Source organism: Argiope bruennichi, chromosome 1, assembly GCF_947563725.1.
Source record: "Argiope bruennichi chromosome 1, qqArgBrue1.1, whole genome shotgun sequence".
NCBI classification, from domain to species: Eukaryota; Metazoa; Arthropoda; class Arachnida; order Araneae; family Araneidae; genus Argiope; species Argiope bruennichi.
This window is the reverse complement of record NC_079151.1, coordinates 14,103,608-14,129,082: the sequence shown is the minus strand read 5'-3', so window position 1 is coordinate 14,129,082 and position 25,475 is coordinate 14,103,608. Positions and strand designations below refer to the sequence as shown.

Here is a 25,475-nt window from a genome sequence, read left to right as displayed (position 1 = left end):
TCGCTTATTTTTTTAAATTTATATAGAAAAGAAATGATGCCATATTTATTTTCTATACGAACCACCTGTATAATTTTTTATAGTAAACTTTACTTTCAATTTGATTGATTTGACAGTTCGGCATTTACTTAGAATAATATATGTAATTATACAAATGCTGTTTAATCTCATGTGATTTGTTACGTTTGAAGTTATTTTTTATAAATATAGTCACGCAATTCTATTGGGATATTTTGTATTTTGGAAACGAATTTTTCTCAAACTGATAAGCTGCTGATTTTGGTTTTATCATTTTTTGGGGGGGGAATTTTCGATGTATGGACATTACTAAGTGTGCATAACATTCAGGCATGGAATCAAATTATTTGTATTAGTTGAAATTTCAAGAGTTTGGGTGTGCATATCTTTTCTTCAATCTTTACTTTAATTATTTAATTAATTCATTTAAGTGTTTAAACAAAAATCATTTACTTCTTATATATTAAAAATACTTATATTAAACAGAAAATGAATTTTTTTGGATTTTATATAAATGTGTTAAATTTCTGCATTTTACTCTGTAGTTGAACATTATTATGCTTTTGAATTATTTGTATGTAGAAACATGTGCTTTAAAATTTGTATTTCAAGGCCAAAAGAAAATAATTTTAAGTTAAATCTAAGAACATAATGCGATTTTTTTATAGTAAAAAACAAAAAATGTGTTTTATCATTTTTTATTGTATAAAACAAAAAAATGTGGTTTATCATTTTTTGTGTACTGAGAATATACAAGATAAAAAAGCATTGTTTTCGCAAGATCAGTTGGTTTAAAAAGCACTCAATAGTAGATTATTTAGATATTTTGAGTTATTATGGACAGTAATATAAAACGAAAATGTACCTTAAACAGTATAATGTTTATATAATTTTACTGAAACCTGTATACTCCATACATGTTACCTTTTTTTTATTCTTTCCAGAAAATAAGTGGTTTTTTCCAAACACAACTTCTTTTTACATTTCTTGTTACTATGTGGCGCTAGTGCCTCATGTTGATACGCGATGGAGCAGGCTTGTACACTATATGCTCATTCCGGATACTACCCGCTCCATTTTGTTTGATTAATGGTGTGTGTCTAATAATATTTCACCTTTTATCTTCATTATATTTATGTGTTTGGAATTTTTCTTTTCACAAGAATCTAAAAGTATAGGGCGCTGCAAAGTTTAATGTTGACAAAGCTGAAAATTGTGTTATAATGATGTTTTTCTGTGTGTTGACTCCGCTTGTCTTGATTCTGAAAGAAGTCTCCGGAGGTATGTAGAATTTATATATTGATGTGATTATTATGTAAATATGAAGCTTGTAAAACTTTATTGCGTTTAATTCATTTTTAGCACTGAATCTATATGTCATAGAATGAAATAAAATCGTTCCGAATTTCCCAAAGGATTCTGTAAAAAGCCTAAATATTAGATATCTAGTAACACTGTATATCTAGATCAATACCGACGTCAAACACGCCACAACTAATATATAACTAATATTTCAGTACTGAATGCAATCGAATTTATTATTGAGATACTGATGCAATTTATTCTCTAATTTAATTCTATTTTCTCTGTTGTAATGAAAAATGAGTAAGTGAAAAGAGATATTTGAATTCGCTCTATCCTTTGATTTAAATACTTAAACAATTGGTTTATTTTTTAATGTCACTATCCTCAATTTGTACTTCATGAGCTTATATCAAGTATAAGGTTAAGAATTTTGAGAATGATCAAAATGCTTTTTTTTTCACATATATTTTTGTAGTCAATGTTTTGATTTCTATAGAATGTAACGAAACAAGAGATTTTGGAATGATTGCATTCATTTCTTTTTCAGTAATTATTTACGAAACGTCAGTAATTTAAAAATAAAGATTGATAATATTAATTTAGAGAAAAATATTACATTTACATAAAAATTATAATATAATACTCTTGAGTGTTTTCTGCCCTTGTGAAAGTTGCGTGAAAATTTTATTTGAATAGAATAAAACCAAAAAAAAAAAAGAAAAGCAAAATGAAAAAAGTCTTATTTATACCATTGCGTGTGTTTAAAATGTAATATTATGAGAAGAGCATCGGTACTATTATCATTTAACATTTGATTGGAAAATTTATCTTATATCATGTTCATGCTAATATACACTAATATGTTCATTAAAATAAATACATGGTATACTATGTCCGTACTAAAATACGCTTTATTTTATAAAATTTACTTATTTTTCATAACTTTTCTAATGAAATTTATCCTAACTGCTATAGTTATAAAATCTATACGAAATATATTTCTACATTCTTAAAAAAATCTTTTAACTATCATATATGAAATTTTATTTGTGGAATTGTAATTTTAAATATTAAAAGAGCAACAACAACAAATTCATTTAACTATTTTTTTACAACTTAACTATCTACGAAAGCTCCCGGAAATTCCGAATCTGTTTGAATGTTTCTATTACTCAAACTATCACTCATGAAACAGTATGTTATAAGAATAAACAGCTCTATAATTCAACGAGAAATGTTCACATATATGTTTAAATACAAATAATGAAGCATATGCTTTCATCTCCATAGATGCTCCTAAAGTAAGCCCATTCCATTTCCCAAGTGAACTGGATACGGGTATGAGGGCCTCTGTGCACTGCATTGTCATGCATGGGGATCCTCCATTTGAATTCTCGTGGTTCAAAGATGGTCAACCTCTCCGAGAAGACCGGGGAATCTCTGTTCGAAAATTCGATGATTATGATTCGAATTTAGTTATCTCGAAGGTAGATGCTACGAGCAATGGCAACTATTCTTGCAGAGTTACCAATTCTGAAGGTCTTGACGAGAAATCAGCTGTATTATCTGTAAAAGGTATGATTTTATGCAATTGTTATAGTCTAATTACCATCAAGCAGATGTAAGTTTTTCTGTTTTGTATAAAGGCGGCAGCCTTAAACATTGACCTCGATTTCACTGTTAAACAAGAAGGTTTTTTTCTGCCATATGTCTTACGAATGTTAATTTTTTATTATGCTGACAATTTCATAATTAATATTTATTAATTATTAATATTATAAGAATGCATTTATTTTATTTTTTTGTCCAAAAAAATGGAGTTAAACTTGTTCTATTAATTGTACTCGCATAAAAAACAGAAGATGTTGCATACATTTTTAAAAAATATGTGTCTATATTCGCCATTATTTTATGCTTTGGTTTGAAATATACAATAGTATTAAACAATTTATTTGTTGGAATGAATGTGAGAACTTCGAAAAGTTACCACAAGTGATACCAAAATATTGCAGGTTTATCACAAAAATTCTTTTTTTTTTTTGCAATGAATTTCTTGTCATTATCCTAATATTTTGAATCTATATATCTATACCCTTAAATTATATCTTTCTTTTGTTAAATGTCCAATTTCTCGAAACAAAAAAATGAAGTGATTTAGAGAAAGAGTTCTTTAACCTCACTTGCATTATATTGCTTTCAGATCTTTTGCCAAGCAGAAACTTGAAGAAATTTTCCATAAATTAGTAGCATGTAAACGTATGGTTATTAGGTGTCTTAGTGTTGGTTTATTTTAACAATAAATGGAAAATTTATAACAGTAACAGTTGTACACGACAGGTAGGAGATTTCTCTTTTCCCTGTGTATCAACAACCGATAGACGTACAGAAGTTTCATCTATATTTATCGATGACTATTCTTACCATGAATATAAATGTTGTAAAACGATTATATATGAGAAAAGTTTCCTATGTAGGAAAAACTATATTGATAAAAGATCTATTATAAAATACAATCAAGCATTTTATGGTTGGAATTCTAAGTTACCCCACCCACCCATCAAAAGAAGGAGTATGAATACGAGTAATCTATTTATGTTTATTTGGTTTGAAATGATTAAAAATTATAGAAATTCAGATCATTTCAATACTATCTATATGATAATATAAGTGAATTAAATATTTTAATGCTTGTTTTGTGTTTATACTAAGACTTATTTTAACTGCTTGAACCGATTTACTGTATAATTTAATTGAAATGTCTCTTCTTTAGTATTTTAAAGTATATATTTTTAATTTTTTTATATAAATGTTTTCTATCTTTTACTGCGTTAACAAAACAGAGGTCTTTTTATGTGTTCAGTGTTCTTTATTATGAATATTTGTTTGATGAAGGATTTTATTTGAGAGTAATGAGCCCTTTTCTCTTATGGAATACAGAATGTTACAAACTGAGCCAGAAGTTATTATTGTCAATATTGTTGTTTGCTGCTAATGTAGTGTAAGAAATATATAAAATATTTATTGCATTGTTAAAATATTTACAGAATGTTGGATATTCCATTCGCATGGTAAATCCCTCTACTTTATTATTAATTACTGTTTATAGTAGCATTTTATTTACAGGGGAAAATATATTGAAAATATTTTAAGAAATGGTGCTGCTTTTTTTGTTTCAAAAGTTCTGTTCGGTTTCGTCCGTGATATTGCAATTTGAAAAATGTGACATATCTTATCAAACACAATCGATAATGTACATCTGCTATGCTTAGACGATTTAATAATCGCTTTCTATTATTAAATTATCAAACAAAGTTGAAGAGCAATTATTTTATGCAGCAATTTGTTTGGTGATATTCAAATTTTTTTGCTATGATAGTTATGTTCTCCCACTTTCCGTGATATTGTAATTTGTATATATTATACAGATTGAACAAGATAATACATATCAATGTTATTCACGCCCTACTGCACTAGTAGAAGGTGGCAGTCTAAAAACGCCAGTAGTACTATAGTTTAGTACCAGTAGCCGTAGTACCAAAATTTAACAATACAATAATAGTAATGGGTACAAATTTTTTGGTATGACTGAAAGGCGCATAAATAGTTATTGAGAAGCAAAGACGAAATGTTTCATCTTGTAAATTGAAGACATAATTTTCTGTTCAAAATGAATAACTGTCTCTAGAGTCAAAATAGATGTAATGCAGATTTTTTTTATTTCAAGTTTGAACTTGGTAGCATATATTTTGATTGTGATATATTTATATCTTCCTTGTATATAAAGTATCACGTGTTTCGGTAATGATTACAGTGAAATAATATTTGTAATTTCACTGACATCTTTTGCTATTGTTTTTTGTGTGCTTATGCTATTTATTAATTATTCCAAGGTGTTCTTATCATTAAATTAAAATTTACTTTGAACCGTTTTTTTTTTAAATCAGGACCCGTCATTAATATTTTTTGCACAGCTTTGTACATATCTTTTTTATTTAAGGTGCACCTCATTTTATCTCCTGGCTCTTGATGGATATTGGTATAAGTAATGAATTTTGATATCGTCATTCTTTTTCTCATTGTCATTTTTTTTAACTCTGCAAGGAATCTTTCCAGTACATTTTAAAATCTCATATGTTATTTTAGATCCAACTATTTACAGCGGGGTATATCGAAATAATGATAATGCACTAATAAGCATTCAATGTCTTCATTCATTCATATACAAGCGGAAAAATTTACGTAAAGATTTCAATACCTTTAAAATATAGACTTTGATCCTTTTTAAATCTCATTTTTTTAATTAAAAATGTTGAAATGTCAATTTTTTTTTATTAAAAATACCCAATCAACACGTAGTCAAATCTTCAAAATGCTATAAACAATGGTTCTTGGTGTTTTAAAATTATTGTATATGTTAATCAAGAAATACTAAAAGATAGTGTTATAATCTTTAAACTGCACGTCGTTACCTTTAATAAATATGACTTTTTACTATACCAGCTAATTATGAATTTGTAATAAAATCTATACGTATGTGAATTATTATCTGTCAATCATCTCTTAGCGAAATTAATTATATATATGCATCTATTTTATTACCAATTATTATGTTTACTTTCAGAATATGCTTGTAAAGACCAAAAAAGAAACATCACAAACATGCGTTTCATTGCTTATTAATATCCTGGGAATATTTCCAAATAATCATTATTAATATTATTGGATATCCACATTCCATTTTTATTAAAACGCGACTCGAAAGTTTTTTTTTTTTTTTTTTTTTTTTTTGTTGTGTTTATTAGTTTGATAATGTTTTCGTTATAAATTCAAAAATTGTTTTACATCTTCTCTTTACATTTTCTGCTCCTATGTGGCGCTAGTATCCTGTTGACCAAAAATTCCCTAATAACCTCGAAGAAGTGCCTAGAATGAATACCAGTCTCTTCACTGGCATGATCTGTAGAAAGCACATTGTCACTTGAAATTCACTATTAACAAGTTCAAAAAAATTCATGTATTATTTTGCAGTTATTTTTTCGGAAAAAAAAGGGCAAAAGTCAGCATCTCTGTTTTTTAATCTACGATAATCTGGATATAGGCTGGATTAAGTACCTACTACTATGCACATTGCGATTTTGCTTCTTGTGTTCGTTAGCGTCGTTTGTGAAGGTGAGTTGAATTTTTTTAAAAGTATATTAATATTTCTTTATTAGCTTAAATAAAATGCATGATCATTAATTGGCGTGGTTTAATTTCTACTAGATGTCAGTTAAAATACTATTATTTTGATTATTCACAAAATGTTTAATGTTATTGTATGGCTTTTTTTTTCGGATATCGAATAAAATATAAATACCTATTTTTGTCTGATCGAATCGTACTTCTTTACTTCAAGTTTCAAAAATGTGTGATAAACTATATTTTAGATTATATTTTCAGATAAAAAAAGTAATTTCGAAATGTATAAATTTGATTATATTCTTTTGAAATTTAATGAATTTTATTTAGTCTTAGGCTTCTCTTTTTATAATGTTAAAAAAAAAGCAGACGAAATTGATCAGGCAAATAAGTGCATTAAAACTTGGATTTTAAAAGAAAGATAGAAGCACAATTATTATTTTTTTTCCAAGTCTATTTTAGAATACGAAAACTGTGAAGTTTAGAATGTTTTCATGTAAAAACAGTTGCCTGTTATAAACTATTAAATTTACTCTTAAAAATTTAAGTGCCTTGCACGTCATTAATTGCTAATTCATCAGCTAATTATTATCCTTTTCCTATTTGTTTTACTTCTTGTTCCACAGTTATCCTTCTAATGTTTCTGCTTATGCATATACATGTGCCAAATATTTAATTTCGCTATCAAATCGTACTTTTTATGTTCTGTGCTTAAAAGCAATAAAATAATATTTACCCTTTCAAACAATGTAGGACTTGACAAATACATATTAGTTGGACGAAATTTAATATATAGTTATTAGTTAGAGATTTCAATCGATGTTAAAGATTTTGGAAATAATTTTATAAATAGTGCTAAATCATGCCTTTTCTCCCCTTAAATTTCCTTATTTTTTAATTGAATTAGGCTTTTTTTTACAATGAGTTTAATTATATTTATTACTTATTTCAATCTCGTAATTCATTTAACTATTGGGATTGTGACCTATTCTAGTAATATTTATTTCATAAAAACATTCTTGTTTCAGGAGCTAAAAAACCTGAAATTCGCCCTTTTCACTTTACCGGCGATCTATCACTTGGTAAAAGAGTGACAGTAGCATGTTCTGTGATTGATGGTGATCCACCATTTCAATTCACGTGGTTTAAGGACAATATTCCTGTGGAAACCTCAGGAAATATTCATACCAGGACATACGAGGATGATTTTCTTTCAAATTTGATCATCTCTAAACTGGAGTCGGACAGTAATGGAAACTATACATGCAGAGTGTTAAATGCGGCCGGGAAAGACGAGCATTCCGCTGTTTTGCTCATAAAGGGTATGTTAAAAACACATCATTCAAATAAAACCAGCATCTTAAAAAGAGAATTGTATATTCCTAACACGGCGTTCGTAGCCTTTGTGCTACATCTCAGTTAGATTTTGTTTCGTGTAACAAATGATTTTTGTATTAAACTATCAAAATATTATTTATTTCATTGATAATTCGTCCGACAACACAAAAATATTCACTATTAAAAAAAAAAGGAAGATATATTTGATACTGAACATTACGATAAATAATGAAACGAAATAAACACATAATAAACCATTCTTATATAATCGTAAAACAAAGTTTGAAATTTCACGTCACGTCATTATTTCAGAAAATATTCGAATTTTTGTCCTGTTTAGTATGTGATATTCATTAAATGATGAAAATATTACACCTTTTTAATTATAAAACATCACTGAAATCCATGAAGTGTTTTGTGTGGTGTTTCTATAAATAACCGAAAACAAATATATTCTTCTATAAAAAATAAGGTAATTGAAGAAATCCATATGTTGTTTCCATATTGTGACAACATTTCTATTGTTGGTCTATGCTCGATTTTCTCTGACTATTAAGTATTATCGGCCGAAAATTTTTGCTTATATCTGAGGCAAAAAAAAAATACGATTTTTCAAAATTTGCTTGAAAACGAATATGTTTACTATTGAACTTAAAATTGATTTTTTTATATTCACAAACCTTATATATCTAGTTGTCTTGTGATATTTCTCATTTTACGGTATATGTTGTGTTATGCATCCAAAATTAAATTGACTCGTTAAAATTAAATGAATTGACCATGTATTTATCTAATTAGTAAAGCACATTTATGTAATTATTGTGTTTATCCTTTTTGATAAATGTTCCTCTTATGTTAATAATAATAAAAACACGTTTGTTTACTTATTTTTAACAGCATCGCAGCCATGTTGTTGGATTCGTATTTACTTAATGCTGGACATATGCTTAACGTATACTTAATGTTGTTACTTCCAAGCTTGTGTTTATATGAACAAATGGAATATGAATCAATTAATGTATGTTGCTACATTGTTCACCAATATGACAAATTTTTTAATGTATTTGAAGAAAATGATCTCTAACATCGATATTTTTCAGCAGAAGATGCCGCGATAGATATACTATTTATTCCTTTTTGTACCAGTTGATTTATATTCATATTCAAGATATTGTATTTGATTTCATGTATTGATAGATTTTTTAGCAATATTTTATTTCTTAGATATCCGCTAAATATGATGAACATTTAAGATTACTAAATTTTTGCAAATAGAAACATGAAAATGAATGGTAATTTTAAAATTAGATTTTAAAAGGGAAAGAGTGTTGTCTATACTGCTTCTTTTGAAAATTTATAAAATGCTTGTTGTGTGATAACTTCTTGTTTCATTTCTTGTTACTATGTGGCGCTAGTGCCCCATGTCCTGCAGAAATGATCTCAACCTTCCTGATATGCTTTCTCTAATAACAGAGTATATTCTCCATTTTGTTTGTTTGGTGTGTAGTGTATAGTATATTAATAAGTTGACTATTTTCCCATGAATGAATCGAAAATTAGGATATTGATGGAAAATATATGAATTTCTTTTTCTTATCATTAATTTTCACTTGTTAATCAAGAAATTTAGATCGCGTAGTGATTGACAACGCTTTCAGTGTCTGAAAACATGACGATATTTCTTACGTTGATAGCCGTCCTTCTGCTAGAGATCAGCGAAATATTTGCAGGTATGTTGAATTATCTTATTGTTTTTAATAGTTCTAATGTAGAAAAAAGCTTTGTGAATTTTATTTTTGCTTACATTTTATGATAAAAATGCATTTTCCACTTACTCATTTTTTTTAAAAAGTCGAAAATGAATAGTAGCTTCTTATTTTTAAATTCAAGTCGTAATTTCAATCATAATTTCGTCGTAATTTCACTTTCCATTTATTTTTCTTTGAAATACATGAAAAATATTATTTCATGTCTAATAAGTATTAATGGCTAAATTTTCAATAAATTTTATTTTAATTTTATCGACAAAAGATTGGTATGTTAAAATTTTATTCTTATTCTTAGATTATAATCATTGATTTAGTTTAGAATGTCTTCCATATAAATTTTAATATTCTAAAGTTCTTTCCAAACATAAGAAAAAAAAATCGTTATTCTAGCTGTTAAAAACCAGAGAAGGATTATAGGGGTGGGAATAAGCTTTTATACTTTATTTTGGCTACTTTCTCATCGTCATAATTCTGTTATTTTACTATATAAATAACAAATACTCTGCTTAAAAGGTGTTATAATTTGAAAAATTTTGTTGAACATTGGTTGGTATTATTGGTATTGGTATTATTGTTTAATCAAGGGTTATACATAGTATATTGAATACAAATGCATGTCAAAATAAAAACGACTACATTTATTTTCAATGATATATTGCTTTATAAATTACACAAAATGTGTAAAAGATATGATTTTTATTATAAAAAAATCCAAATTTCATTACTCAAATCCAAATCTTACGCTAAATTATACATTCATATTTTTATTAAATGGGCATAGTTTTTATTTTTGATGTATCAAAATAAGGTTTCTGAAATTGGATTTATTGCGGATAAATACAAATACAAAACACATATTTAAGCATTTTATCGTTCGAAATTCAGAAATTATGAATAAATTTTTTTCCAAACAAAATAATTAATTACCTGTCAGCTGTATACAATGTCGAATTTCACTCTAAGCAGATTAGGCAGCTGCTTAGGGTCCGTAGATTAACATGTGGCCTCAAATAGGTCGCTAATATTTAAGTTTACGAAGAAATGGAAATGTATTGGATTGTTATAATAATAATATTCATTTAAAATATTAGGATAATTTTTATTCCTTATCAAGTTTGATGAGTCAAGTTCCGATACGTATCATTGCGTTCATTTAGTTATTGGAATTATTATAAACACCGATCCTTTGCTTCAATAATACTGTGTCTAAATGCAGAAGCTTGGCAGTTTGGAGTCATGAGTGATGAATAAAAACAATGCATGTTTATAAAGGTGATAAAAAATCATTTTAATCTAAAATAAATTATTAACATGTTAAAAATAAGTTACAATGTGAAAAATAAATCGACCATAATCCTATTTATATACTAACAGAAATTTTATTAATAAAATTGAACTTCTTCTATTTATTTCTTAAAAATCTTGTTCAAATAAATTTACATTAAAAATGTGTTATGGAATAATAGAATGAAATAATTTCGTTTCGACAGATATGCCTAAAATGAGCCCTATCCACTTTCCTTCTGAATTAGACGTGGGCATGAGAGCTTCGGTGCACTGCATTGTCCTGCAAGGAGAGCCTCCGTTCGAATTTTCGTGGTTCAAAGACGGGCAACCTCTCATTCTGGACCGTGGTATCTCGATCCGAAAGACCGATGAATACACATCTAACATGGTGATTGCGAAGGTAAACGCCGAGAGTAATGGCAACTATAGTTGCAGAATTGCCAATTCTGAAGGTCATGATCAAACATCAGCCATTCTCTCAGTAAAAGGTATGACCTATTGTTGTGTTCATGCATTTTTATTGACAGAGTTGCCATTTTTGTAGGATTAGCATGAACAACATCATCAATAAAGTATAGATGCTTCTGTTGTTGCATTTTATTTATGTTTTATAGCAGCATTTTGTGATGAATCCATTTTCATGAATTGTGAATGTTATTTTATCTGTTTAATAATTATGTAATGCACTAAAACCTTATGATGTCATTCATTTGTGTAATTTATCCTAATTTATATTGTATAAATAATATGCTTCTGATTCATAATTTGAGTTGCGTTTCAACATCAAGGTAAATGCTAACTTGCCGTTGCTCTCCTGAATCTGGAGAATTCATGTTCCATATTCTGCGTTTTCTGTTTTAATTATTGGTGGGAAAAAGATGGGAAATAATAAAGTTTTCATAATTTTTAGTTTTTGTGTTTTTCATCATTTTTCCAGTTCATTTCAGTTTGAAAATATTACATAAAGTAAAATATTTAAAACGCTCTGCTTCGAGATTAAATATGAATTCTATGAAACTTTTCGTTCTAATTTTCGTTCCTGTGTGGCGCTAGTGTCTCATGAAGGCTGAATATGATGTGAGCTTGTTTTAGTTAAGAGTATTCACTACGCCAATTTGGTATCTCGACTGTATGTAATTCGTTTAAAGACAATCTGTCATAGTATCTTTTATATTAATTGTTAACTTTTTATGTTAATTTCCGATGGAAACTTATTTGTTATAAGTTCAAGACCTGGTGAAGTATTTTTTACCTTCATTCTTCATTTGGAATATTTTGAATGAGATGACTACAATGAAGAACTCTACTGCCGTCTTACTTTTTATTTTCTGTACCATCTCGAAGTCAGCAGGTGAGTCTATTTCTATTGTTTTGAAACAAAAATATATTAATTCTATTATTATTTAAGTACATTGTAAGCTTTTAAATCCATTAATATACGAGTGGAATTCCAAAATATAGATTTGTGTAATTCACATAGTTCACACCATGTAGTGTTTTGCTTGTATTTTTTATTACTATTGTAAAAACTTAATTTTTATTCGAAAACAATAATTATAGATTTATTTCTAAAAATTAATGATTCATGAATTATTTAAATCTTTCTACAGCTATAGAATATTTATGGTGGAAAGAAATTTTGTGACTTTATAATAATGATGATTATAAAAAAAATTCTTTAGAAAACGTAATGTCTTATTTCAAACAATGCAATATTTATATGCTTTATTTTACGTTGATTCTAAATAACATTTCATGGAATTTCTATTTCAAATAAATAGTAGCTTATTTAAATTCATTTTAAATAATAATGTTTACTATGGTTCTCATTCTATTATTAAAAATATCGGCTCTTATTTCTTTTTATGAAAGAAACGCGGCGAACATTAAATACCAGATATTACCATGATATTCTATGCTTTTATTGCTTATTACAAATGCTGTTCTTTTCCGATAGTTAATTAAAACAATATCGAATATTAATCTTGATTTTTAAAAATAGTAATTTAAGGAATTAAAACCATTTCGGAAGTAAAATTATTTAAATTACGAAATTTTTTACCCCCATCATTCTCAATATGATATCTAAAAATCAATAAAACTTCGATTCTTCCAGATAATATTTTTTTATTATTATAATTAGATTGCCAGTAATCATTTCTACAGTGAAAAATGAATAAAATTAAGCAAATTTATTATTTGTTGCTGGTTATTAGAACAAATCTGAATAATAGAATAATTATAAGTCTTTTAATAGAATGACGACCCAGTTCTTTCATTAGAGAATCGAATTGTTATGAAAATCTATATAAAGTATTTCTTTCATTAGAGAATCGAATTCTTATGGAAATCTATATAAAGTATACGTTTTGAAATAAATATCATCTTAGCTAAACCTGGCTTGAATGAAATCCTTTAGGCAATATAAATTTTGCCTCCCACTTCTCCTTTCAATTCCCAACTTACAAAACCTTATTTAGGGTCATCTTCAGGAAAAAAATTTTATTATATAAAATTCAGCAAATCTTATATAATAAAAAAAATTCAAAATTCAAATTTAGAAGAAATTTAAAAAAAAAATTAAAACCCTTTTTATACAATATAAATTCTCCAGTACATATAGCTGGCAAGAGTTATTGAATTTCGATACGGACGGCCAGTTATTAAAAAAAAATTGTAAAACACAGAAACGAAGCGAAAAAGAATTTTTAAAAAATCTTAGGAATAATATTCCGAAATTTAAACAACTATTGATTTTAATTTAAATGAATTCGAGTCCTCGAGACTTAAGACCTCCCAAAGTTGTAAGATTTTTAGGCAGTTACTTACTTTGCATATTTGATAATCCAATCCTGCACTAAATCAGTATCTCACATATATAGACAAAATTAATATACATTGCACGCAGAATTTAAAATCCTGTGTAGTTGAAGCTCACGAAATATTCATTCAGGCATTTTGTGCATGTTTGATGAGCCATTATTCGTATCGAATGAGAGCATGGAAGGCAATCGACAGTAATGTTTTATTTTGTTTTAGGTCGCAGGAAACCCGAAATCCGACCTTTTCATTTTTCTGGTGAACTAGTGTCTGGCAAGAGAGTGGTCTTGGCTTGCTCTGTGATGGATGGAGATCCACCTTTGCAATTCCGTTGGTACAAAGATGGTACAGAAGTCGGGAAAGACGGAAATGTTCATATTAAAACCTACGCAGAAGATCTTATCTCTAATTTAATTATTTCTCAGCTGGATTCTGAGAGTAATGGTAATTACACGTGCAGAGTCACCAACGAAGCAGGAAAGGACGAGCATTCTGCTATTTTGCTTTTGAAGGGTAGGGTGCTTTATTTGGATTTTGCATTATTGAGCAAATGTAATTCTTACGGAATTTGTTTATTACCGTGAAATAAACTACAAATTTGTCTGTAACTTTTTATATTATTTATTACCAATTTTGATGAGTCCTCCAAGATATTCTAATTTTTACATGACAAATGCTTTTTTTTCCCCTCAGTGTTCTTGATTATCACACAAGAATACTATTCTCCCAATAAATTAATTTCTAAAAGCTATGTTCCATACACTCTGATTTCCGAAGCATTTTTTAAATAAAATTGTTGAGATTTTTTATTGCTGCGTTCATATAATTTCAGATATGTTGATGATTGTAAATATACTAATTGATCTTGGTTTGTTTACTGCTATATTAATCGCAATTCGTTTAACTGCAAAATATATTATTTGATATGAAGGCATGTTGAATTAATATTCGTAGTGAAGTTTCAAAGATTAAATTGCAGTATTTTCGTGCTATAATATTTAACTATAATTTAGTAATTTTTTTTTGTTCTATAATATTTTCAGGAATTATCAAAGAAAAGAAAGGCATAGTTCGCTTAGTTTTTAATCAATTAAATTTCTTGGGAAAATTTTAAAAATTTCTAAATGGGCATTTCCATTTGTCAATATGCGATTGTATTTCATTTCGTTATTTTAGATACAGTAATTTTTTCCGTTTAGCTCCACCAACACGCACTCAGACACACATTCGCCTTTATTATTAGTACTCAAATTCTACCGATTATTCTGCATTAACTTCATAACAATAATTCAATTCTACCTTATTATTCTGCATTAACATTTCTTGCATATCGCGTCTGAAATATTGTCAAAAGTAAACACTCTGAATATTTAGTTTGAAAATTCGGATCGTTATTACTTGAGAAAATTGTTTTATAGTAGTTCATACTGCGCTTTTTTAAAGGATGTTTATGTTTTGGTTCAGAAATACAGTAATATCTGTAATATTACTGCTATGAAATTTAATTTAGTATATGTAATTTCAATATATGTTATTTAAAATTTGGATGAAGCTCTGATTTGAATGTATTTCAATCTTCGTTAGCTAATAATGTTCGAATCCAATTAGTGATAATCAATCATCAGAATCTTTATGTATTTTAACTTAATTTAGAATTCTAAAGTATCGAATTATATGTTTATTATTAAGAATTTACTATGGAAATCGTTGAATCTGGTTTTTATCTTTATTGTTCCTTAATTTTTCGTTTAATTTTTTCCTCCTATGTGGCGCTAGTAGCCTGTTCTGGTAAATAGAGTGCAAGCACTCTCACCTACGATTAAATGGAAAACATCAGACTCCATATTTGTATTCGAATGTTTGCTGAGATAATGTGGTCTGCGATGTATTTGATTGCCGAATAATTATACTATGTATGTGATAAGTTTCAAGTTCTCTGACCGGTCGACAAATTATCTGTTAAAATCCAAGAATATCCGTGATAGTAAAAAGTAGCGATAATCACGCATTAGAAGGAAGAAGAATGGCTATGTTCTTGGTCAGCTTCATCCTGATCTTCGGATCTTCAAGTCAAGTATTAGCTGGTAAGTGCACATTTACTATAGTTCTTATAAATGTTAATGAGTTAATATGAGCGTACATTATTTTTATAACGCTAATAATATTTTTGATATCATATGATATATATAAATACTTCTACAATGCTCATTTCGACTATAAAATATGAAATTGACATATTTCTTTATGTAACGAATTAGAATATTTGTACGATATTTTCAATTAACATTTACCTATTTCCATTTTCTTTAAAATATTCGAATACCCCTGAATCTGTGTTTATAATCATCGTTCTGAAATTCTGATACTCAATATGTTTTTTTTTTGTGTGTGTGTTAAGATATACTACTTGAATGTGATAAGTCTATGAAACATATCCATATTTCGAAAGCAATATTTAAATACGTTTCTGAACATCGAATTAAATAGTTTTTGCCCCTTTTATGTTTTATGTAGAATTATTTTGCAACTAATTTCAAAAATACTTTCTGATGAATGTTTCTCTTTATTCGCTTAAAAAAAGAATTGTTGAATGTATTAAATTCTAAGAAAAATAAGTATTAAAACATGAGGTTTGAAGAAAAAGACGAAAAATTAAAAACCATAGGATAGAAAAATTAATAAAGGTTATTTAGGTTTATAACAATTTACATTCTTTGATTTTAAAACTCATTCATTATTGTATACAAAATGACGTGTCGCATTTTTAAAAGAATCATGAAATCTTTTTATTAGGTAATACATATGATAAATGTCGCAATATATCTTTAATAAATGTTTTTCGAAGGAAAGGGTATATTGTTCGGGTATATTTCGAAGATAAGGGGTGCTGGAACAATAAAGACGCTCAACATATTGTTTTATAATTTTATTATTATTTTAAAAAATTTTGAAGGTTTTACTAATTCTGAATTAAATTAAAATGCTTTTCGATTATTTTTTAAAAAGTTGAAACGCAGTTTCATATTTATTAAAATTTATATGTTGTTGACAATTAAACAAATAATGTTAAAAGAAAATTGTGAAAAAAAATCAGCTAGATTTATTAATGTTTTTTTTTAAAAAGGATTTGCATTTTCTGTTTTTAAGTAACTGGCAAAAATGAACAAGGAAAAATGCTATGCCATAATCTTTATTTTTGTTTGTTTGTTTGTTCCCATTAATGGATCCAGCGATCTCTATGGTCAAATTACCGAGTTACTCTAGTTCCAGTTTTATCCCAGTATCAAACTAATCAACTAATCAAAAAATAAGTTATTAATTTAAAACTGAAATTTTCATAAAAAGTTTCTGAATATCGTTTGGTCTATTTTCTAAATCTTTATATTAAAACAAAAGGATGCTTTCAAATTTAGATCAAATTTAGGTGAAAAAAGTTCGAAATTTTATTTTAGCGTTTTAATCAAAAATGTTTACATCTGTGAAATGTTTGAAAATGCTATTGCATTTGTTTAAAAAATCTTCAAATTATTGAATCCAGATAGTTTTAAAAAGTTGTAAAGGTTAAAAAATGTTTCTCTTCTATTAATAGGACAATGCTTTTTAATATTATATTTTTATTCCAATTTTTTTCATCATTGGCTCAGCATTGAAATTAGATCTTATCTTTAGATCTTACGTCTAAACTGTTTTCTTTTATGCTTACAATCCCAACGAATTCTCCTTGTTTCCATTGTTCATATCATATCAAGTCCTTTGAGCAAAATTAATTTAAAGATTCTTAATTTGAAATATATGTAAATGACGAAATAGATATTTATCTGTTATTAAGAACTTCTAATTTTTAATAACAAGGTCGTCGAACGTGCATTTTGAGAACTCGACTTCAAAAAGCGAGATATTAAAAACAGTTTTTAAGAGAATGCTCTGAAAATAAAATAATAATGTTTTTCTAGGTTTGAGAAAACCAGAAATTAGGCCTTTCCACTTTTCTGGAGAACTTGTGGCTGGCAAGAGAGTGATGCTGGCCTGCTCTCTAATGGATGGAGATCCACCTTTTCAGTTTAAATGGTACAGAAACGACGCAGAAATCACTATGGATGGAAATATCCATAGTAGGACTTACACCGAAGACCATTTTTCAAATTTAATAATCACCCAATTGGACTCCGATAGCAACGGTAACTATACCTGCAGAGTGACCAATGCTGCGGGGAAGGACGAACATTCTGCGATTCTGCTTATGAAAGGTGGGATTTGCCCTCAATTGTTATTATGGCATGGCCCCAAATTTTTGAAATATTAATTAAACTGTTATGTGTCTAGAAAAAAAAACAGTTGTGAATTTTGTTTAGGTAATAATGACTTTTCAATTCTGAGATAAATATGAATTTAGAATTTTAAACTTATATTGGGTTTTTTTCCATTTGTTGTACTAACAGTTTTAAATGTGGAAAGTAAATTAAAAGAGAAATTCATGCTTTAAATTACCAACTAGACATGTTTATATTTTTTAAAACATAGAGATTTCTAAAAGTCACCGTGTTTTAAATATTGCACATTACATTACTGACTTTTTTTTCTGACAAGTGAATCTTTTTGAATGATGCTTCTCATTGCTTCAGTCCGTAAGAAATTTTCTTCCTTTTCATAGTGCACTGACCTTTGTTTGTAGATAGTGCTGTTCTTTACTTATACCATAAATCGATACAATCTCTTATATAAAATCTTCGATATGATCTCTTATATTAATAATATATATGCCAGTATTATACTAATTTTTTTTTAATTATTTGGAAACAAACGTGAAGTGTGTGTTTGTTTACTGTACTTAAAAAGAATAGCAATCTATTTTGTAAGGGACCGACATTATGAAGTTCGTCCCTTCAAGCTTCAGACCGAAGCATTTATGTATTCTAGATTATTCAGTAAGATTAAGAGACTGGTAAAGGAGTGTGCGCCGTTACACCAACTGAGACCCATTAGGGGAGTTATTTTCCTATGAAACTAATGCACTATTTCGAATTAAAATGTGAATTACTTGTATCAATTTAAAAATCGTTATAGACATTTTCTCTTTTATATTTGTTGCAGCAGTTGTTTAGTTGATAACAACTACTGAATTCGAAGTTACAATTCGTAATAATGCGTATATATATTTGTTGCTGTGTTGACGTCGATAATTCCGATGTTTGTGTAATTAGAAATAAGAAGTGTTGTTGATTTTGTAGCATACGTTTCATTTTATGTCTATAATTAATTGCCAGATTCAATTCTTGTCTTTTGAATGCTTAGTTTAGAGTTGCATTATAAATGCATGTACCTTCAAACAGAATTTCTAATATCTTTATTGTTTTATTAACTGTGACTGTATTTTTTTATGTACGTTTCCAATGCCCTTGCAAAACAGTGTTGAATAAGCATTTCAGTGTTCTTTATTATGAATATTTGTTTGATGAATGATTTTATTTGAGAGTAATGCGCCCTTTTCTCTTATGGAATATAAAATGTTACAAATTGAGCCAGAAGTTATTATTGTCAATATTGTTGTTCGCTGCTAATGTAGTGTAAGAAATATATAAAATATTTACTGCGCTGTTAAAATATTTATAGAATGTTGCATATTCCATTCGCGTGGTAAATCCCTCTACTTTATTATTAATTACTGTTTATAGTAGCATTTTATTTAGAGGGGAAAATATATTGAAAATATTTTAAGAAATTGTGCTGCTTTTTTTGTTTCAAAAGTTTTGTTCGGTTTCGTGCGTGATATTGCAATTTGAAAAATGTGACATATCTTATCAAACACAATCGATAATGTACATCTGCTTGCTTAGACGATTTAATAATCGCTTTCGTTTATTAAATTATTAATCAAAGTTGAACTGAAATTCATAAATAATTGTTATTTGGTCGTTCATTGCAAAGTAAATTTTCCATAAATCTCAAAACATGTCATCACATGTATATTAGCAATATATTATTGTAGTATTAGAAAAATAATGCCTTGCTGAAATTCGGATTGGAAAGTTTTGAACTTTTATAGCTCTATTCGATGTATTTGTGAAGAAGAAATTTCCCTCGCTTTTTATATTTGGATGGTTTAGTCACTTGAAAAAGCGGGCACTTGTTTAAAAATATTGTTATTGCCGTTATTTTATCATTGTTTCCATGTTAAAGTCATTTTATGCGTATTTAAAATAAAGAGAAATTTCTTCCGTGTTTTTAAATAAAACAATTCCGATTTTAAGTAAGAATGGCTATGTCTACTTTAATATTGTGCTCTTATTTATATCTTCTATCTAATCATATATAAACATACACAAATTTTTCGTTTGATTTTCTTCTACTATGTGGCGCTAGCAGTCCATATCATGGAAGTTCATTCGTGTATTACTTAAAGAGTTCTATTTAGGAAACTCCATTTTGTATTAAGATGAACTAGTGGTGAAATCAGTTATATCAATTGCTGCCGTTCCATTTCTATTTTCGCTGTATGAAATCAAACTTCTGTTAAATTGTATTATTTTTATTGTATAATTTCAAAGGCAACGGGAAATCAGTATGTCTTTCTCTTCGTAAATCTGTTTCTCTTCGAGTTAATAGCATTGCAGCATGACAGTAATACACTTACCATTTCTCCTGGTGTGTTTCCTTTCCAACCAAGTTTTGGCAGGTGAGTACTTGTTTCATTTCCTCATCAAAACGATATTATTTAGCGTGAAATATTTCTGCATAGAACCTATTTATTATATTATTAATGTATGTTATGTTTCCATTCCATTTTCGCTGGACAATATGCATTTGTTAGCATCAGTTTGTTAGAAAATATTTGATTTGATGAAATCTTAGATTTGTTTCTAATTTATTTTTAATGTTTATCGTTCGTTTATATTTAAATCTTTACATTTTCGATTTTTTTTAATAATTTTTATAATGCATTTTCATTTTTGATGTTGATTTTTAACTGATTTTAATGTAATGATTGTGAATATATTTTTTCTGTTTAACATTGCTAGTGGAATATTATGAAAATTACATATTTTTATCCAAGAAAAAACAAAATATATTTTTTAAATTTTTAAGAAAATCTTTTTAAAACACCTTTTTTTTTAAATTTAAAATGTGAATAATTGGGATGTTTGAGATCTTTTGACTAAAATCTTAAAAAGTATTGATAAAACTATGGCATTTTTGAAAAGCATAAAAATTTCAGAAAAGTAATTCATTAAATTGAAACATTTATTATCTCAATTTATTTTTATATTCTTGAATCTATACTTGAATATTTAAAATCTTAGCTTTTAGAAACTAAAGGGATTCTGAAATGATAATCATAAGTTTAGTATTACTTATTCCACAAATATTATTCTTTAAAATAATTACTTTTTAGAAGTATGATTAGTTCCTGAATAGTTTTTTTTTATCTTTTAATTTTAATAGCTATTATTATTTTGATTAGAAGGTAAAAATGAATGAACAAAAATTATATTTCTTTTTGAAAGCCAGTAATATTTTTTTTCTTCCTGAATTCTATTTATTTTGAAACACCGGAAATCTTAGTATTGAATTCATTTGTTATATCATATATTTTTTTATTATTTTTAATTTCTGATTATATGCATATTTTGTATTCCACAATATAGAATTTATTATTTTACAACTGAGAAAATTCTTTTTAGAAATATTTAAAAAATACTGAATATTTTTAAATTGATATTGTGAAAAATTACTTTTACAATTTTATTTTATGAAAATTGGGCAAACTTTAATTCAGGAGAAAATTTAAACCGCTTCTGAAATTAACTTTGTCTTATTAACAATAATATTTTCATTATGAGGTCTAAATTGGTTTTCTGAAAATCGTATTGCTCACATGGATTTCATTTTGCATTGGATATTTTACCTGCCACATCAATCTACTTGTATATATAAAATGATAGGATAAATAAAAACAAATCAGAGTTTTTTTTTTTTTTTTTTTTGCAAAACTGACTAGACATAATATGTGAATTAAAATGTTGGCAATATTTTGTTGTGGTGGTGGTTTTATCTTGGTACTCTTTTTATTCAGGTGTTCCGGAAATCGGACCTTTCTTGTTCCCAGAACAGCTGAATGCTGGTATGAGAGCTTCAGTGCAATGCGCTGTTACAATCGGCGATCCACCTTTTGAATTCACTTGGTACAAAGATAGTCAGAAATTAGTTGAAACTTCTGGTGTGTCTACTAGAAAAATCGACGATTTTACATCTAACCTGGTGATTTCAAAAGTGGAAGCTGGAAGTAATGGAAATTATACTTGCAAAGTTTCCAATTCCATGGGGTTTGACTCCAAGTCTGCTGTTCTATCAGTTAAAGGTATCCGCTGTTTTCCCGTTTTTGTTTATATTCTTTGATTCCAGAACAACAAATTAATAAAGCTTAGCGCAATTTATTTGAAAGAAAATTAATGGTATGGTAAATAGAGATTAAATACTATTTTACGAGTAATTAGTTCAACATGATGTGTCTTCTATGAAATATTTTATTATGGCAACGAATTCATTAATTTGCTGAATTGATACTGAAATTTCATGTTTAATAAATCATTAAATTATGAAAGTTGTTTTTAAATTTTTTCCTCTGTTAAAATACAGTCACTCATTGAAAATTTATGAAATGTGTTATGTTTCCAGCACAGTGTTCTCCGGTTCAAATTCATGTGTGCCTTTTTATTCCTCACATATATGATCACTGTACATTCAAATATCTTTAATAGTACATTATTTTTTTGAAAGAAGTTATTTTGCTGTTGCATTATTGTTCTACCTTGTAATACCTTTTTGTTGTAATAAATTATTTAATAAGCTTAAGTTCTAGTATTTATAAATTTTTCGTTCCATTTTTATCTCCTATGTGGCGCTAGCTGCCCATGTCAGCAGAAATGTACGCTGACAATTCCTGGAATATAATTCGCTTGAGAATAACACAACACAGAAACTCCATTTTGTATGTGCGCTCCTATCTGACTGATCTCGATTTTAGCTTGTATAGATTCGCTGCTTGTATCACATCTTCCCGGTATGAAAGAAAATTATCTTGAAAATTACGAATAATACAATTTGGATGTTATTAAAGTTCTTTTTTTTTGTATCAAAGTTTTAAAACTCTAAAAGAAGAATGAATGCACCATGGATTGCGTTATTGCTTATATTCATGATTCCAAGTCTTTCCTCCGCAGGTGAGTGCATATTTTTCTCTGTTTATAATAGAACAATCATTAAAAAAATATTATAAATAAAATCTCCATTCGTAATTTCAAGAGTTAAAATGCATTCTCTCGAAACATGCTTGTAATTTATCTATGTAATCACAGAAATTCTCACTACATACACAGAATGAAATTTCTTTTTATATATTTAGCGTTCTTTTAGTATGTATTTAGATAAGGTAATGTTTATTTAAATGAAACTGATCCGCTTATTATGCTAAATTTACAATTTCTTACTCACTTACAAGGAATCCGAATGATAATAATTACTAAAATCCAACACCTTCGTAATGGGAAAGCCAATCTTCTAATTTGTAAGATTTTCTGGGTCAATTTATTGGCAGGGATATAATGCTTTTCCTCAAGGTATTCCATTTCTTTGAAGGCAATTCTTAATTCGTTTTTTTAATTTTTGAATATTTTATTACTTTATCAATGAACTCAATATTATTATTTAATTATTGACATGAATTGGAGAACGAATCGCTCATAAATTTCACTTTAAAATATGCGCATGTGTTTAAACAAGACATACAGAGTTTCTTCGACGAATACAACCTATGTAAAAGAACTGATATTTCGACATGATAATATAACTTAAGTTGAGATGAGGTTGCGTCAACTATTACTGATTTATTCTCAAAACATTGCCTTTTCATTTACGGAAAGAGCAGTTAAATTTAAAATAAATCTTCTAGAGTAATATTAAACTTTTATTTAGATCATAAAAATTATTTTTTTATATTCTGATGGGACAACAAACAAGGCATTTTAATCATTTATATCTTCGTAATATGACTACATTTCCTGACTGTATTAAAAAAATACGAGAATGTCGATTCGACAGACAATGCCAACTCAAGGCAGGCATTAAGGATTTTAATTATTCAAAAAATTAATTTTATTTTCCTTTTGAAGTAATTTTTTACCAAAATCTATCTGATGACATAAAAATGTAATGAAAAATTTGCTACCAAATTGATTCAGGATATGAGCGAAAAGATAAAATAAATTTATGGATGAAAAAAATTTGTAGAAAAATTAAAATAGGAATTGCCAGAAATCTTTAATTATCTATTATATTAATGAAGGAACAATTAATTATTGAAATTTGTCCATATATCTTGCTTTTGTAACTAGCTCAACAAACATTCAAAGGAAAATTTTCTGTTTTATATTACTGATTCAGTGCGATAATTAATGTCTTCTGCAAACTCATAGCGCTTTATATATTATTTTTTACTAATTATATAATTAGAAACTACATCATATTTATTTTCTGTCATGATTTATATAATGCTATAGTCGTTGAGAATCTATTATTATGTCAGTGTCTTGAATTTCTTGTTTTCCATCATACCGTTTCCTTTTCAGATGCTCCTAAACTTATCCCTTTCCACTTTTCCGGGGAGTTGGATACAGGCATGCGAGCGACTGTGGTTTGCGCAGTTATGACAGGCAATCCACCTTTCGAATTTTCTTGGTTCAAGGACGGGAAGGTGCTCGACACAAACGCTGTCTCCATACGTAAATTCGACGACTTCACTTCCAATCTAGTTATTTCTAAGTTAGAGGCAAACAGTAACGGAAACTATACATGCAAAGTTTCAAATTCTGATGGATTTGACGAGAAATCCGCTGTTTTATCCGTCAAAGGTATTTTTGGTTTTATTCTGTGAAATAAAATATTTCACCATGGCCGAAATATGTAGCTAGATTAACAGCATATTCTGCTACTCTGTTTAGTGTAAAAGTCAAATTTTGTGATTTTGTGAATGAAATTTTACAGTTTCCAAATTCAGAGAATTTTGTGATTGATTTTCATATGTTGTTTTGTCTCTTTTAATCTTGTTTATAACATTCATATTTTTGCTTTATGCAGATTTAACTTGAACGTTATGAATTACAAAATGTTGCTTTCGTCAGCAATCATAATGCCCGTTCTTCATTTTAAATTCGAATATAGAGCCCCAAGAAACCTTTAATGAGTTTCTGGGTAAGTCGTGACGTTGGATTTGCATCATCTTAATTGTGTATGCATACTGTTACTGTAATAGTATGCGTATTGTTACATTATTAAAAAAAAATATTCCTAGGATTCCATTTCTGTTATTTAAAATACCGTTTATTTTTTATTTTGAATTCTTAATTTGATATAAGTTTGTTCTGAGGGCTATTATGCTCAAGAGAGTGAAAAAAATGTAAGTTTTGCATAATACATATTGCGTGTTGATTCAAATAATCTATAATACTTTACCTATAATTAATATCTTTCGTTTTCTGCATAGAAGCTCATGCCTCAATATTTTGAATGTTTATTCCGTTTTTTTTTTTAATTTTTAAAAATTTTGTATCATAATATTTGTTGTTTTATATATATTTACTTAACAGCAGCGCCATATTCAGAATATCAAACTGAAATGGTTTAAGAATGCATCTGTTGAAATAAAATCTGTTAAATAGCAGAATTTTTGTTACTATACTGAGAAGCTTTTGAATTTGATATATTCAT

The 25,475-nt window shown here is 27.6% G+C and overlaps 1 protein-coding gene across 16 annotated transcripts in view; it reads left to right on the top strand.

The window, feature by feature from the left end:
- The window catches only part of LOC129978905 (cell adhesion molecule DSCAML1-like), a 139,729-nt gene that overhangs the window by 47,534 nt on the left and 66,720 nt on the right, over window positions 1-25,475 (top strand). Inside the window, exons 1-4 of one of the 16 annotated variants that reach the window (XM_056090674.1) lie at window positions 6,410-6,492; window positions 7,530-7,823; window positions 9,498-9,569; window positions 11,099-11,383. The exons of 9 other annotated variants lie outside the window; for them this stretch is intronic. In XM_056090674.1, the coding sequence (XP_055946649.1) occupies window positions 6,444-6,492; window positions 7,530-7,823; window positions 9,498-9,569; window positions 11,099-11,383 (700 nt within the window). In that variant the 5' untranslated portion in view covers window positions 6,410-6,443. Of the gene's footprint in view, window positions 1-1,148; window positions 1,300-2,613; window positions 2,899-6,409; window positions 6,493-7,529; window positions 7,824-9,497; window positions 9,570-11,098; window positions 11,384-12,108; window positions 12,247-13,934; window positions 14,229-15,552; window positions 15,800-17,668; window positions 17,963-20,153; window positions 20,389-21,786; window positions 22,072-22,732; window positions 22,934-24,337; window positions 24,620-25,475 lie in introns of those variants that run through there. 6 more of the 16 variants (XM_056091352.1, XM_056091276.1, XM_056090713.1 and 3 more) reach the window with 6 other exon arrangements.